This window comes from Leguminivora glycinivorella, chromosome 14 (assembly GCF_023078275.1).
Source record: "Leguminivora glycinivorella isolate SPB_JAAS2020 chromosome 14, LegGlyc_1.1, whole genome shotgun sequence".
Lineage (NCBI taxonomy): Eukaryota > Metazoa > Arthropoda > Insecta > Lepidoptera > Tortricidae > Leguminivora > Leguminivora glycinivorella.
Window position 1 is genome coordinate 6,302,782 of NC_062984.1, and position 15,886 is coordinate 6,318,667.

The 15,886-nt window shown below is 37.5% G+C and overlaps 2 protein-coding genes across 2 annotated transcripts in view; one reads left to right on the forward strand and one right to left on the reverse strand.

Annotated features, from left to right (window-relative positions):
* Nucleotides 1-15,886, reverse strand: part of LOC125233504 — a 521,975-nt gene that overhangs the window by 358,891 nt on the left and 147,198 nt on the right. Inside the window, exon 2 of the mRNA XM_048139546.1 lies at nt 14,432-15,493. Coding sequence (XP_047995503.1) covers nt 14,432-14,550 — 119 coding nt within the window. The 5' untranslated portion in view covers nt 14,551-15,493. The remainder of the gene's footprint in view (nt 1-14,431; nt 15,494-15,886) is intronic.
* LOC125233676 lies at nt 776-4,006 on the forward strand. The gene is made up of 3 exons (XM_048139754.1): nt 776-921; nt 2,300-2,447; nt 3,245-4,006. Exons 2-3 carry the CDS (start codon nt 2,303-2,305, stop codon nt 3,946-3,948), a joined length of 849 nt encoding a protein of 282 aa, XP_047995711.1. The 5' UTR covers nt 776-921; nt 2,300-2,302; the 3' UTR covers nt 3,949-4,006.

A 15,886-nucleotide genomic window follows, 5' to 3' on the forward strand; every position in this document is an offset into this window, starting at 1 on the left:
TCTTCTAAAATTTACTATTATTATAATAACGAAATCAATACAGAAGACTTATGTAAGAGTTATTGGTTTACTTGCATTGCACAATTTAATTAATTTCGATAGGTAATTCAACATGCGTTATACGCTAATATAATATAACATATAAAATATAAAATACCCTGGCTAATGGATATTATAATAGTACCATTTTTAGTATAAAACTAGGCAATAATCATTCCATGACAGAAATCAAACAACAAATAATTTAATAGTGATTTATTTGTATCCATCTAACAAATTTTACGAAAATTTTTTGTAGCTTATTTTAAGCTTTTTTAATGTAAAAATATAAACCACTAAGGTCCACTTGCACCAACCACTTAACTCAGGGTTAGTGGGCTGTCATCTGTCAAATTCCATATAAAATGGTGGGTTAACCCGAGGGTTAACCATCTATTTTCGTTGGTGCAAGTGGCCCTAAGGGCTACTTGCACCAACGAAAATGGAGAGTTAATCCGGGGGTTAACCCACCATTTTATATGGAATTTGACAGATGACAGCCCACTAACCCTGAGTTAAGTGGTTGGCGCATGTGGGCCTAAGGGCCACTTGCACCAACGAAATGGAATGTTATATGGAATTTGACAGATGACAGCCCACTAACCCTGAGTTAAGTGGTTGGTGCAAATGCGCCTAACAGTTATAGTAGCAAATGGAATTTCATTCCCCAGATACAATCTGAAATTGAACGAAACATAATGGAGTCAAAGTGCAAACGTATTGTTTTACTTTTTCACATTCCAATCCAAAAATACTTCACTTGATTGAATTTCGAAAGACCGCTCATAAAATACAAATCAAATAAGAACAGTGACTTGCGTAACAATATTTGATTTGCTCCGAACTTCTATCACACTTTATTCTGAACTACGCACCGCAAAGGTAAGTTTATTCCAACTTTATATGAAAGTAGAAAACTGATTTGTACCAAATTGGATTTAGTTTTCGGATTCCTAGATTCACTGGACACTTTATAGAAGAAAATACGTTAGGTCGGCCACTAAGATCACAAATATCTTTCGTTTGATCTTTTTCGTTGACTAAGGTTTTAGACACCACACCGAATAAACAAAGACATTAGAAAATAAATGTTTCTCTTTTGTCACGAGTGCAAATTGACATACAAGCTCACACTTAAGACACTTTGTTTTCTACTAAAACACTATTTCTTTCTGTTTCCCTTTACACATTTTTCCATATTACTCAGATATCATTTGCTCATTTGCGCCACATCGCATGTTGGCTGCTTCAATCATTTCTGTATCATGCCATATATCTTACCCTGTTTATGTTAACAAGGGAAATTTATTTCCACGCTACACAGCGGAAAAGTTGCACGGCAAGTATCTTATTTGTATACGTTGTATAAAATAGACCTCCTTCGTGTACCATACATACAACACGGCTGGTCAACTGTACTGCCGTGAATGTGATCGAATTTTTAAGAGCAATTTTGGCCTGGCTAGCCACATAAGAGCTCACAAGAGGGAAAACTATTGACTACTGAGTTCGCCGTCATCGGAATCGACGTGGAGGTAGTCCTATATAAAATAGGACCGTTAGACATCTAATGTGTGAATGTCACACCCTAGCCAGACAAAGAATGAAGAACTTTGGAGCAGGTTACCTGGTGCCAAAGGACTTCAGAGAGCTACCCATGAGCCTCACCATCCGATACGTGGAGATGATCGAGAACTGCTCCTGAATAGCTGAAGGATCTTAGGATCGTAGGGGGCAATTGCACAAAAGATCCCGATTTTAAGAAGATTTAAGATAAGAGCTATGTAAAATAGGGAACGCCTTGCCTCTTCAAAATTTTAAGTTATTATTTATAGGTAACATTCAGAATTTTATACAAATTACAAAAAAAACGTTTACTCCGTAGCCTAGAGTTCTATAACTTTATTTTCTAACGTCTCCTTCCCTTCTCCTTCGGCGGATCACTTTCAAATCCAAACTTTACAAAAACTGTTGTGTTTGAAAAATACCTTGGCCAAACTATTCATCATTATAAGTCTAAGCAAGCCTACAAATATAAAGACATAAAACGATCGTTGATCCTAAATCTTCAGTACAGTAGATTATTGTTTGACAACGAAACAGTATTTAGTATGAATTTTCGTCGCCATTTTTCCTGTCTGACCGATGCCTTTGAAAATTTCAACACAAAGTGGTAATTTCCTACAATTAAATAGGCGTTGTCCGTCTGCCTCTGACATGATAAAAAGTCCTAATACTTAATTCCCAGCCACTTTTCCAGATCATGCTCGCACTAACGTTTGTACTAGCGGCGAGCTCGCTCGTCAGCGCGCGAGACTACCGGCTCCGAGCGCCGCCGAGCGTGTCCCACTCCATCGTGAACCTCGGCAAGATGGAGTTCAACGTCTACATGAATCCTAAAACTGGAGGTAATCCATAAATTACAAATAACTTAATTATCAGTTGATGACCTTACCACAAAATTTTAATTTTGTAAAAGCCCCGACATTGTGGACTGATTTCAATCAAACATGGCTATAAAACACTCACGACTAAATCAAACAAAAAAAAACGAAATCTAAATCGGTCCGTCCGTTCGAAAACTACGATGCCACAAACAGATACAGACATGAGACACGTGAAACTTATACTTAACACCCCGTCGTTTTTGCGTCGGGGGTTAAAAACTCAAACTAAATTAACGTTCTAGTGCAAAACCATAAATATAGCTTTTTGGCATACATAAATTACAGATTTCACAGCAAAGTTCCAAATAATGGCCATTCCAAATGCATCGAACGGCAATCGCACTCTGTTTAATTACCCGAAGTTGGTCAGCCTGCCAAGATTAAATTAAAACACTGCAATTCTAGTTAAAATAACTATTCTATTGGATGCAAATGTTTCAAACACGTCATGTAAATTTGAACTACGTTCAAACGCAAACTAGTTTAAAAACCGAATGTAAAGTTTTCGTGGCGAAAAGGAAGCTACAAAAAATATATCTAAGCTATTAAATTTAAAATATAATTAACTTATCGTTATGTGAAATAACTTAGTGTTGTTTTAAGCGTAGGTCATTTCAATTAGAGAATTGTAAATTTGAGACTATTTTTTGATATTTAAATGTGTTTGTTTTTAATATTTTCTCATTTATTTATCTCTTTTCTTAATATTTTCTTATTTTTATATATTTTCTAATACAATAAAATAGTATCTTTCTTAGTTCCAGAGTTTCTAAATCCCGAGTACGAAGCGATACACGATACTAAACCCATGCACACTATTCGATCAGAACCCGCAGAGTGTCCTTGCCAGCAGAGTCGTATTCGAGGCAGAACCCAAGATGTGCACAGCCCACACGACATGCTCAGCAAAATTCTAATGAACAACGACCTGTTCTCATTCAAAGACAACATGAACTCGCCCCTCTGTTGTTCGTCACTTGAGCAAATCCAAGAGGAATTCTTTGTCGAAATTAACCCCAAAGTAGGACCACAACCTCTTCCCCTACGCCAGGGTATGCCACTCATCCCACACGGAGCACCAATAATACAGAGTATCCCGCCAATGCCAGTCATACCATTTGATAAGGCCTACCCAAAATCGATGCAATATCTGCCAATGATATTTGATACCCTTTACCCAAACAAAGGTCCGCTAAGACCTAATTCTAAGACGCTTGAAATTATTCTGCTCCCAACGAGAAAACCAACAACCAAAGCAGCACCAAAGAAAATACAAAAACCAACAGAAACAGAGATTCAAATAGTTGGAGACAAGAAGACAACTATGGTGTATGACTTAATAGCAGCAAATTCTTCCGTGAAGAAGGATCTAAAGCAAGAAATCGGGGAGCACTTGAAGAACATGGATGCCGTGGTTGATACTGATAAAACTACTAGTGCTATCCAAAGCAACACACTTTAAATTTAAAATGTTGCTAAAACGTTTGATTTTTATTAAATTATATTACTTTGAAAGTAAATTGTAGCTTTTATTGACTTACATTTTCTTACCACTACATTTTCGTTTAGGTAGGTCTATTTTGAGCTTGTCATGACTAAAACGGTTTACCCGTCTAAAATTTCAACAGAAATCTAAAAAAACTTGACTGACTTAAGTAATACAGAACAAAAAGCACAAGGATAATAAACATGATTTACCGGTACTTGACATGACAATTGTCTTAAAGCTCTTAGGAATCAAACGCGTTTCATTGCCACTTACCAACACCGTTAAATAAAACATGCACCCCTTGTACACTCCTTTCTGATATGTATTTAATATCACAAAAGGTAGTGTATTTACAGGTTTCTAATAGGTTACGGTGACCGCTTTTCATCAGGCGGCTTGTTTTTTTTTATTATTTTTTTTTTTTTTTTTTTTTTTTTTTTAAACAACTTAAACTAATTTACCACCGACGTAGTATATATAAAAAAAATACAACTAGCAGAAGGGGTAACCGCTCCTTGGGGGTAATCCCTGTTCCGCCATATTTGAATACAAACAGATTCAGCGGGTCGTGACAATCCCGTACGTGATTACAATGTTTACCGAGCCGTAGTAGACTGCAGGAACAGTAAGGATATGTACATGAAGTTAAGAGGTAATGGTAATGAAACTTACGTGTATATTTAACCCGACGTTTCGGACATGACATTACGTCCGTGGTCACGGGTAGACTGGCTGGGAGTTGTATCAACATCTTCTAGCTGTACGAGTTTTTCGAACTACCCGCACTTGATTGTCATTAGTCACTTTTACGCTAGGGGTTGTAGGCAGAGTGGTGGTTGCAGCAGAGGCAGAGGCAGAAACGAGGCAGAGGGTTAATAATGAAATATGAAATCGTGTCATATTAGCAGAGCAAGCACATGATGATCGCAACAGTATTATCACTATCAGGCCCGTTAGACAGACTACCACTCCTTTTTCTTGCAGATGTCATTAGAGCAAGATTTGTACCTACCTATGTATATTTTGCGGGCGTGATACTGTCGCATAATTTATTTATTGTATTTTTTTATTGATTTAATTTACAAATATCTACTTCCACTTAATAAGCCAATGCCAAGGAGTGGAATTCCTTGCCGGCGGCTATATTTCCGAGCTCATATAACCCGGCAACCTTCTAATCAAGGGTGAACAGGCATCTTCTGGGCAAGCTCACTCCATCGTAGGCCACGTATTTGCCTTTGCCTTGTCTGTTTCCTAAATAAAGTTACTCACACAAAGGAAGCCTGTTTAGTTGACTAACGCACATATAGGCGCTAGAGAGTGTGAATGAAAGAAGACACTCGCTATTTGACAGTTTTTGCCACGGGGCCGCAAGAAGAGGTTGTGTCATACTGACGCGTGACGCTAAACCTAAGTGAACTCCAATCTCATTTAGTAGTTTACGTAATAATTGTGGTAAATAGGTGAAAGTTATGCATTTTAAATTATTGTTTATAGTTTTCTACATGACTTCTGAGTACTTTTTATGCATTGTTTAGCCTGGAAATGTGTTTAAAGTGGAAATTAAAAGACAGCGGTGAAAGGCGCCATTTCGTGAGTAGATTCTATTACTGTGGTATACCACAGTAATGCTTAAAGTAGTGATATTAGTTCTTTATGCTTTATTTTAAGTATATGTGATCAGTTGTATAATGTCTTACAGTTGTTTCAATCTTGATCTATTCACGCTATCAAAGAACTATTTACGTGGTATGAAAAATATTCAACAAAACCTTAATTTTTAGCAAAAACTTCATTACTGATTTCGTAGTTTCTATGAAAACCGTTAATTTGTCAATTTTTTTAAACATTGAGATAAAGTCTGATGTTTACTTACCAGTTATGTAAACTTGGTTTTAATATAAAGTTGCAATATTTTATTTTGATTTGTAATGAAAATACATCTGTATGACATTGTTTTTATTGGTCGGAATTCGATTTTATTATACTCCAATTTATGCCTATCACCGATGGTACGATCGGATAACCCTCGGTAATGGAATGTATAAGAATCTATTACCGATCCATGCAATATTTGTTTGGGTCGGTAATAGGTTCCTAAAGAAGTATCTATTACCGAGCGACATATTAGTCTTGTATCAAAATATGACATTTAGAGTACCGTAAGTCTGTACTTACGGTACTCATCTCAGAAAAGTTCTCAGAAGAAAGAAGACTCAGTTTCATCTCAGAAATCTGTATTTCTGAGATGAAACTGAGTCTTCTGTGGGTATTCATAAAGGAAGATAGTATAGGTATATGTATTTGTCATAATTTGTATATTCAACCGTCGGTATTAAGCTCCAAATTTTGAGATGGGTTTCTATTTACCGATGGCAGAAAAACACTGTCATTCATACCCTCGGTAATGAAATCTCAATTCGCGTTAATAGAACCGCATCCTGTTCATTACCACGGTAATAGAAAATTTAGGTATGCTTTCTTCAATAATTATTTTATGACATATAATAAACTAAAATGATCCAAAGACTCTTCAAAACTAATAGTTCAATAAATACTCTTCCATAAAAAAATATTTGTGGTCGTTAACGAGCTTTGATACCCCTAATTTTTTGGAATCTTTTGAAATCTTCCTGAAGTACCACGTTAATAGGCGCCATTACCTTAGCAGAGCAAGCACATGATGATCGCAACAGTATTATCACTATCAGGCCCGTTAGACAGACTACCACTCCTTTTTCTTGCAGATGTCATTAGAGCAAGATTTGTACCTACCTATGTATATTTTGCGGGCGTGATACTGTCGCATAATTTATTTATTGTATTTTTTTATTGATTTAATTTACAAATAACTACTTCCACTTAATAAGCCAATGCCAAGAAGTGGAATTCCTTGCCGGCGGCTATATTTCCGAGCTCATATAACCCGGCAACCTTCTAATCAAGGGTGAACAGGCATCTTCTGGGCAAGCTCACTCCATCGTAGGCCACGTATTTGCCTTTGCCTTGTCTGTGGTCAAGATTAAGCCCATTTATAGAGGTAGGTACAATAAAAAAAACTTGCTGATACTACACAAACAGACTTTCAATATAAAAGCGTAAACATGATAACTGAGGCGAAGTTTGACAGAATCAGGCAGTGAACAGACAACTTTAAGCCACATAAAGTACAGTGGTATGACTTCTTTCCTACGAGAACTTTGTAGCAGGCACATACCTAATACTTTGTAAGGTACGCCAGATATCGTTGCAGAATGTAGGTAAGCACTCTTTTATATGCCACGGAGTAAGAGTACCTAAGTATTTTGTTTTCATGTCACATCTCACCTTAGATCGTCGATATCGTGACATGAATATTTATATTGCACTGTTCTTCTTGAAATTTTATTAGTGTGAAGAAGCTAAGACAAATAATTAATTGATAATATAGGCAATCCCGTAATTGGCACGCAAACACATGACATTGGCTATCTGATTTAACAGGGCCCCTAGACAAATGGCCAATTGATCACGTTCCGTACTTCCTGAGGTATCCATACTAATATTATAAATGGGAAAGTGTGTGTGTCTGTTTGTTTGTCCGCCTTTCACGGCAGAACGGAGCGACAAATTGTCGTGATTTTTTAAGTGGAGATAGTTGAAGGGATGGAGAGTGACATAGGCTACTTTTTGTCTCTTTCTAACGCGAGTGAAACCGCGGGCAAAAGCTAGTCTTTCAATATCGCTCTTCCGGATTAGTATGACAGAGCCCGTTGTAGGTATTTAATTTAAAATCATCAGAAAAGTTTCCAATCGATGTATTTAATGTCAGATTACATTTAAAAGTGTAAATATTACTGCCTCATGTGAGACATGATCTAAGGGCCTTTAGGTCGATACTTCAGAGCCCTGAGCTTCAGAGCACTTTAGTACGGTTAACACATCGAATCTGGTGAATTCCCAATATGACTTAAAACTCCAGTAGCTTTAAGCGGTACTTAGAAGTGTAACACTCTAGGGTAGATGTCACTAGGGGTCCCATTGATTCATATCGAGGCAAGATTTGCGGACTAGGGATAAGGTTTTGGTGGCACAGTTAGTATAGCGCAGAAGTATCGATTCGACCCAGCAGCCCGGAGTTCAACCCCTTATTCATAAAAAAGTTACTGAACTGATAGTTAAAACGTATTTTGTCCCATTCTGTGTTGACTTATATATTTATGAGAAAGTAACAAACATCACACAAAATCTTCAAACTTTATGAATAAGGGAGCAAGTCTCCAATACAGCAAGAGTGGCAACATATTGCCACTTAAAATATATTCAGTTGCATTTCCTCGTAGCGTTATTGGCTTCTTGTCAACGAGCCGACAGCTATCAGTATTGTCGAATTGAAATAGGATTACCTCCGCCCACAACTGAGGGTTGCCCACAATAGGCTCATTTACACTATACACAAATAAGTTAACCTTATTTTAGGGAACCCGGAAGGGTCCCATCCAACCAAATATGCTTATGAGTTTTACAAAAGTTATGTGCGGAAAATAATTCAATTTTAACAGCCGATTAACATAAATTATTTTTGGTAATAAAAAACACTTTCTGAAAATCAGACTAGTGTTAATAAAGTCTTAGTTTCCCCGATTTTTTTATACCACGTTGGTGGCAAACAGGTATACGGTCCGCCTGATGGAAAGCGGTCACCGTAACCTATGGACGCCTGCAAATCATCATGCATGTGTCACATGCGCGTTGCCTACCCATTAGAAACTTGTACACTCCTTTTTTGAAGAACCCCATACCCCGATTAGGATGAACACTTTTTTTTAACTAGTGGCTGCGTAATGACGCAAGTATTGTCTTGGGAATGGTTGCAGAGCGGATCTCAGGCTTTAATGAGCTGTTTGGTAAAAAAAAAATCCGGGACGTCACATTTATTAAATATTCTGCCAGGTTTCTCTAATATCTTTTAGGTATACTCGTGACCTCAGAACATTATCTTGATATAGATACAAAAACGGTAGAAATATCAAGACAGGCAATTTAGACATTCTTAAGAACATAAAATTTACACCCTACAAACCAGCATTACGAAAATCGTACTGTGAACAAAAGAAAAACACCCATTTCTAGTACTTTTACAAAAGAGTTTTCCATTCAGTGTTATTATCAAGTCATGTAAGTACACCGATTCCTATGCCATAAGGCAACTGCCTTACTTTCAGCTAGGAAGCGACTCGCGTATTGAATATTTTCTCACGTATTTCGACTGAACAAACATGTACAAAATGTTAAATTTATGGGCAGTTAGTCCCAAACCCAAATAGCGAAAATATATTATGTAAATATAATCATAATGTTTAAGTATGTTTCATGGACCCTTTACATAGTCGTTTAAATATGCTTCAACACATTTATAACACTCAACTGCGCTTTTATAAAACTAATTTTGCAAGTGTATTTTCAACCAAATTAACCTACCAAATGTATTGTTTTGGAGAAATACAGTGTTAGCAAACGTAGCTTCCACGGCACTCCCACATAAGCACCGGCCGCTTTAAGGCAAACATTCTTCCAAACACTGGAAGAGACGAGATACAGCTCACTCATAAGTTTGAAACACTGAAAAATACGAGAGACACTTCACTCATATGCTTAAAACACTGAAAAAGACGAGAGACACCTCACTCATTGTTTAAAATACCGAAAGTAGAATACAACTCACTCATAGGTTTGAAACAATGAAAAAGCCGAGAGAGAACTCACTCACTTCTCACTGATCGCCGACGTTCAAACAGTCGCCTAACTCAGCGGCAGCCTGGCATCGAGCCAAACACAAGTAGCTGATAGCTTTGTAGAAACAAAAAGCCTACTTACTTTTCATTTACACGGCCGAACACTTTGAAAAGTGCTGACAAAGTGCTAAAGTTAGGTCACGGGGTACGAATCAGGAATAAAGTTATTCAGTAAGAGTAGACATTATAGGGGCGCCACTGTCTATGTAAACTTTTTTGCATCTGGCAACTATTGAGTTACTTTTATATGTAAACAGTAGGTATTATTAAATTAAAACGGGACTTAATCGCGTAAAACTTACGTTTTATATTTAACCCGACGTTTCGGACATGACATTACGTCCGTGGTCACGGGTAGACTGGCTGGGAGTTGTATCAACATCTTCTAGCTGTACGAGTTTTTCGAACTACCCGCACTTGATTGTCATCAGTCACTTTTACGTAGGGTTGCCACTCTGCCTACATACAACACTCACGACATCCGATGGTATGAGATGGTGGTGGTGATGGTGAGATGGGTGGCAACCCTAGCGTAAAAGTGACTGATGACAATCAAGTGCGGGTAGTTCGAAAAACTCGTACAGCTAGAAGATATTGATACAACTCCTAGCCAGTCTACCCGTGACCACGGACGTAATGTCATGTCCGAAACGTCGGGTTAAATATAAAACGTAAGTTTTACGCGATTAAGTCCCGTTTTAATTTAATAATATGAGTGAAGATCGTGTTAGTTTAAATCAATATAAACAGTAGGTACTTTAAGTATTGCTATGATAAGAAAAAACGTTACGAAAGTTATGAATTTTCATTAAGTTTCGGAGTCTGAAGTTGAACTAAGAGAATCCTTTATTCGTATTTCTATATCTATTTTACCAAGTAAATAAATTTTAAGCTAATTTTGAATTACATTTTGAGTAAGTACCTAGGTATAAAACGAGATCCAGACACTAATTAAGATTTATAAAAAAACTGTTACACATTTTTCATTTCACAAAAGCTACTCTACAATTGCTTTCTGAACTTGGGTTATGCCACTAAAAAAAATTTATTTGATATTAAAGGTCGTAGCATAACCGAGAAAGAGAGGAAGTCGTGATACTAAACGTTATTTATCTAACATCAAAATTATAAATATCAAACCAATACCGGTCCCATAGTGGATACCCCCCTCCCAACTGAGGGGGGACTGAAATCTTCTCGAGGCTGAGGCGTAGGGTTAGAGCCGGCGTAGCTTTATTTGACGTTTATATGCGCATTGTAATATGCCTACTTGAAAAATAAATATTTCATTTTCATTTTTCATTTTCAATCATTTATTTATTTAATGTAAATATCGTTTTTATGATTTACTAGTATTTGCCCGCGGCTTCGCTCGCGTTAGAAAGAGACAAAAAAGTAGCCTATGTCACTCTCCATCCCTTCAACTATCTCCACTTAAAAAATCACGCCAATTCGTCGCTCCGTTATGCCGTGAAAGACGGACAAACAAACAGACACAAACACTTTCCCATTTATAATACTTATAGTATGGATTCATAGGCTAAGAATATTAAGTATCGTATAAGAGTTTGTGCATTGGGTCTGTACCTCAGAGCATTAAATAGGTACCCTTTTTCTTAAATCTGTGGTACTCTTTTCAATAAACGTCACAGATGGTCGCAACGCCAACGCAACGACAGCGAATTCATTTCTCCAGTCAAATGTTAAGTTATTTCACATTTTATAGTTGTTGCGTAGCTAAACTCAGTTACTCAGTACTCCGTGCCCATGTGGTGACGGGTTAAGAATTTCACCACCCCCTTTCTTCCCGTGGGTGTCGTAGAAGTCGACTGTGGGATATGGGTTAAATTGTGGCGTAGGCGAGAGGCTGGCAACCTGTCACTGCAATGTCACAATTTTGGTTTTCTTTCAACCCTTTTTTGCCAAGAGTGGCACTGAAACAGTAGTTCATGTGCTCTGCCTACCCCTTTATGGGATACAGGCGTGATAATATGTATATGTATGTATGTATGTAAACTCAGTTATATGAAATTTGGAAGCACGGGAGTAAAGGCGTCAAGTTTGCTATAACTTATTTTAGGAGTCCGATTCACATTTAAAACTTGTTATGAATAGGCACTCGTTTTCATATCGTACAGTCAAGTGTAAAAATATGGGTGCGTACAACTTATCAAAAATATGTCCCATAGCACTTTATGTCGGCGGAATAAGGTCTCGGTACATATTTTTGAGCGGATAAAATCGATACGTATTTTTGCACTTGACTGTACCTATGTTGCACACATCTTTATCTAAGATATCAAATAATTATATACATACCTACATAGAAAATATCGTGAATCATGGAAGTTTTCTATTATTTAAGTATTTGTTTATTATCATATGTATAGCTGTCTGAGTATCCACAACACAAACCATCTTGAGCATACCGTGGGACTAAGTCAATCTGTGTAAGAATATCATATTTATTTATTTTATTTTATTTACATGATCGGTTACATCATTTATGTATAATATTAAAGCAAAATATAAAAAAATCTATGGATTTAACAGTTGGGAAAGAGAAGAGAAAGGCCTTTGTGCCTCAGTTACTCTAACTAATAGGCTAATATAAATAAATAAATAATGTTTTGAATCCTTAATTGACCTAATTTCCAAACTGGTTTGTTTGCTCCCTGTCTAATTAGTCACGGGACTCGGTTGTTTGCTACACTTTAACTTTGCTGCTTAGTATGCAACCGCCATTCGGGCGAATTACCCGACCGAGTCCGCAATACAGTGAACACTTAAACAGTACTAATTACTTAAGATAACTCTTAATCAGTCTAGTATTGACGACATCGTCGAAAACATTAATGTTTAAAATGCAAATTTTTACATAATTATATTTACTCGAACCTGCGACCTCTGGCCTTGCCGGGGCCGTCGCGCTTCCAACTGCGCCACGGAGGCCTGCTGGATGTGTGCGAATTTATCCATGCCTTCCCTCAATTCTCAACCGCCTTAGGGTGGAGTCATAGCAAACATCTACCCGTAAGAATAGATCTTAACAGGCACTGGAGTCTCAATTTACATTGAGAATTCGCCAGTAACAATGTGCTAACCCATACGAAATTTGTTGTATTTTAGTTATAATTCATTTGTGTAGGTACCAATAATTCTGCTAGTAGTTCCTAGAAGTAGATCCAAACATAAGTAACGTATTTTGTTGAATAGGTATTCTAATTTTATCATGAATGTGTTGTTTTTTGTTTTCTTTATTTTTAAATATTTTTCAATGTTATCAATAGGAAAACGTGCCTAATAAACTAAATAAATTTACTTTCTGCTCTCAACCTAAAAACGAAGCTAAAGAACCGTTAATAGTTTTTTATGACGAAAGGACGGCGTCAGATAGTCCATCGATTCGATTAAATGATTACCGGCTAATCAAATTGTTGAGCCGCTAAAGTAATGCCCGCAGTGTGACTGTCTACTTGATTAGTCATTATTATCTATTTTATATCTGGAAAATTCTATGAGTACTGATAACTTACAATATCCCCGACATAGTGGACCGATTTACATCAAACATGGCTAGGAATACTCCCGACTAATTTAGCTTTCACACAAAACAAAATAAATCTAAATCGGTTCATCCTTTCGGGAGCTACGATGCCGCAGACAGACACATACACAGACAGACAGACAGACAGACGGACGGACAGACAGATACGTCAAATTTATAACACCTCGTACGATTTTTCCAATTCCTAATCTTTTTGCCAATTTTTACTCTTTTTGCCAATCTGACACTTATTTTGGTTTATGTTAGGCTTGTGTCGTTCACGAACTATGAACTGTTAGGAATAAAATCCCATCAATGACCGAAATGAACTGAATCTTTCCGTGCTCTGTGAATCGGTCTTTGCTCATTTAGTTCAGTATAAGATCGGCGAGCGCGAGCGGTTTGGATCGAGAATGAGTGTGTGACTGCGCCGACCGAGAGCGAGAGCTACTTAGCAGAGCAACACAAAAACGTCAAGTTTTCATATTAAACTTCGGTTACTTACAACCTTTCGGTCCGGAATGTTACTATCTGTGGAATATTCGTATAATTTCGACACTATTCGGTCCCATTCGTTCTGATCTTTCCGACCGCAGTGGTCGCTCGTCTGGCTCAACTAAATGATCGGATGAGATTCGGAACGAGATCAACGAACGAAACGGCACAAGCCTAGTTTATGTTACGTCTCTTTCTATGTTTTGGTCATCACCATCATAAAGATCGTCAATTTAATTTTTAAGTGTTCGGAACTTGCAACAATTGTCCTTCAAGAGTTACCAGAGAAGAGGATACAATTTCATCACACTCTTGGGACCCATGTGATTGCACTCACCAGCTGTGGTCTACTTCAGCACAGTGACATTGACACTTGACACTGACAATTCTGTGCTTATTTGTGGGTTAATAAGTAACATATTCAGCCTCAATATTTCCTTGTTAAACAAGCAATGAATGGCGAAGTGTCACGGTCGGGCAACAATTGTCACTATTGTGAAATAGACCTTCGCCTAATATTAACTGCCTCGAGACTCCGATCGGAAGAACTATGACACAATATAGCATTATGTTCTTAATATGGCATCCCTTATGTTGCTGAAACCGTCTATCAATACAAATAATGTTTTGAAACACTTACTGTTTATCCTTTCTCAGCTGACGCTTCTTCTTAAAAGCGCGCTTAACGCGCAGCAGTAAAAAAGCAGCACGGTCAATAGTCAGCACGGACGGCCGCTTGGTGGCGCTAGCCTCGTCCATCTCGCCCTCATCGCATAACCTCAGGCCGAGCCATTTCAGGGAGCCTGGGCGCGTGCTGCCGGACGCACAGAGGTTTGAAATGGTGAAGGCATCAACTCACAGTCGTGCACTAGTCGTGCTTGCAGGGATATGGTTTTGTTTCACTCGCGTTCTTACACACAGTCGACACTAGTCGTGCTTGCAGGGATATGGTTTTGTTGCACTCGCGTTCTTATGAGCGGAATACACACAGTGGACAATAGTCGTGTTTGCAGGGATATGGTTTAGTGTCACTCACGTTCTTATGAGCGGAATACACACAGTGGACACTAGTCGTGCTTACAGGGATATGGTTTTGTTTCACTCGCGTTCTTATGAGCGGAATACACACAGTGGACACTAGTCGTGCTTGCAGGGATATGGTTTTGTTGCACTCGCGTTCTTATGAGCGGAATACACACAGTGGACACTAGTCGTGTTTGCAGAGATATGGTTTTATGTCACTCGCGTTCTTATGAGCGGAATACACACAGTGGACAATAGTCGTGCTTGCAGGGATATGGTTTTGTTGCACTCGCGTTCTTATGAGCGGAATACACACAGTGGACACTAGTCGTGCTTGAGGGATATGGTTTAGTGTCACTCGCGTTCTTATATGCGGAATACAGACTGTTAAGCACGACTTTAAAACCGTTTTAGCTTGGTAGTTTATGATATTTTTACTATTTTAAGCACGGGACTTAATTGACGTTCGAAATGGAGGGCTCTAGTTGAAATTGTACCGGCACAGAATTAAAACTATTTTATTAAACGAGGAGCGCGGATTATCACTTAATTTAGTTTTAAACGGAACACTAAAACAAAGATAGATATTGCATTAAATTAGGAATTACACTTTTTGGAATACTTTCACAAACCACGATTTTACACTGCGTTTCACTTTTTAACACTTTCAGCTGAATACCTGTAACAAGATAAAATAGATTATTAGTAAAATATAATTTAGGCCTTAGAAATATATTCTGTAGAGATTACAAATCATTTGAAAGCTTGAATTGTGTAGGTAAATTAGGTACTTAATCTTTCAAATTTTTTGTAATTATTCTCAATTGGAGTGAGCATTTTTACACGATTCCAATTTAAAGACTATTGTAGCACAACTCTTTGTAGATAGGAAAATACGTTGCACAGGCAATCTAAAGATGTGGGTATCAGACGTACAGTAATTAATTTTCACAAATTTCCACGTTATCGTTACAGTGTTATTTATATTAAATACGGTATTCACATTTTTTGTTACTAATAAATAATAAAGATTAATAAATGCTCCAAAACCTCTAAGAACCTTGTTCCGTAG

What these genes read in the sequence shown, in the direction of transcription:
- LOC125233676 (XM_048139754.1), top strand. Translation starts at nt 2,303, where the DNA reads ATGCTCGCACTAACGTTTGTACTAGCGGCGAGCTCGCTCGTCAGCGCG. An exon ending in CATGAATCCTAAAACTGGAG is followed by an intron (nt 2,448 to 3,244) that starts GTAATCCATAAA and finishes TATCTTTCTTAG; the next exon opens with TTCCAGAGTTTCTAAATCCC.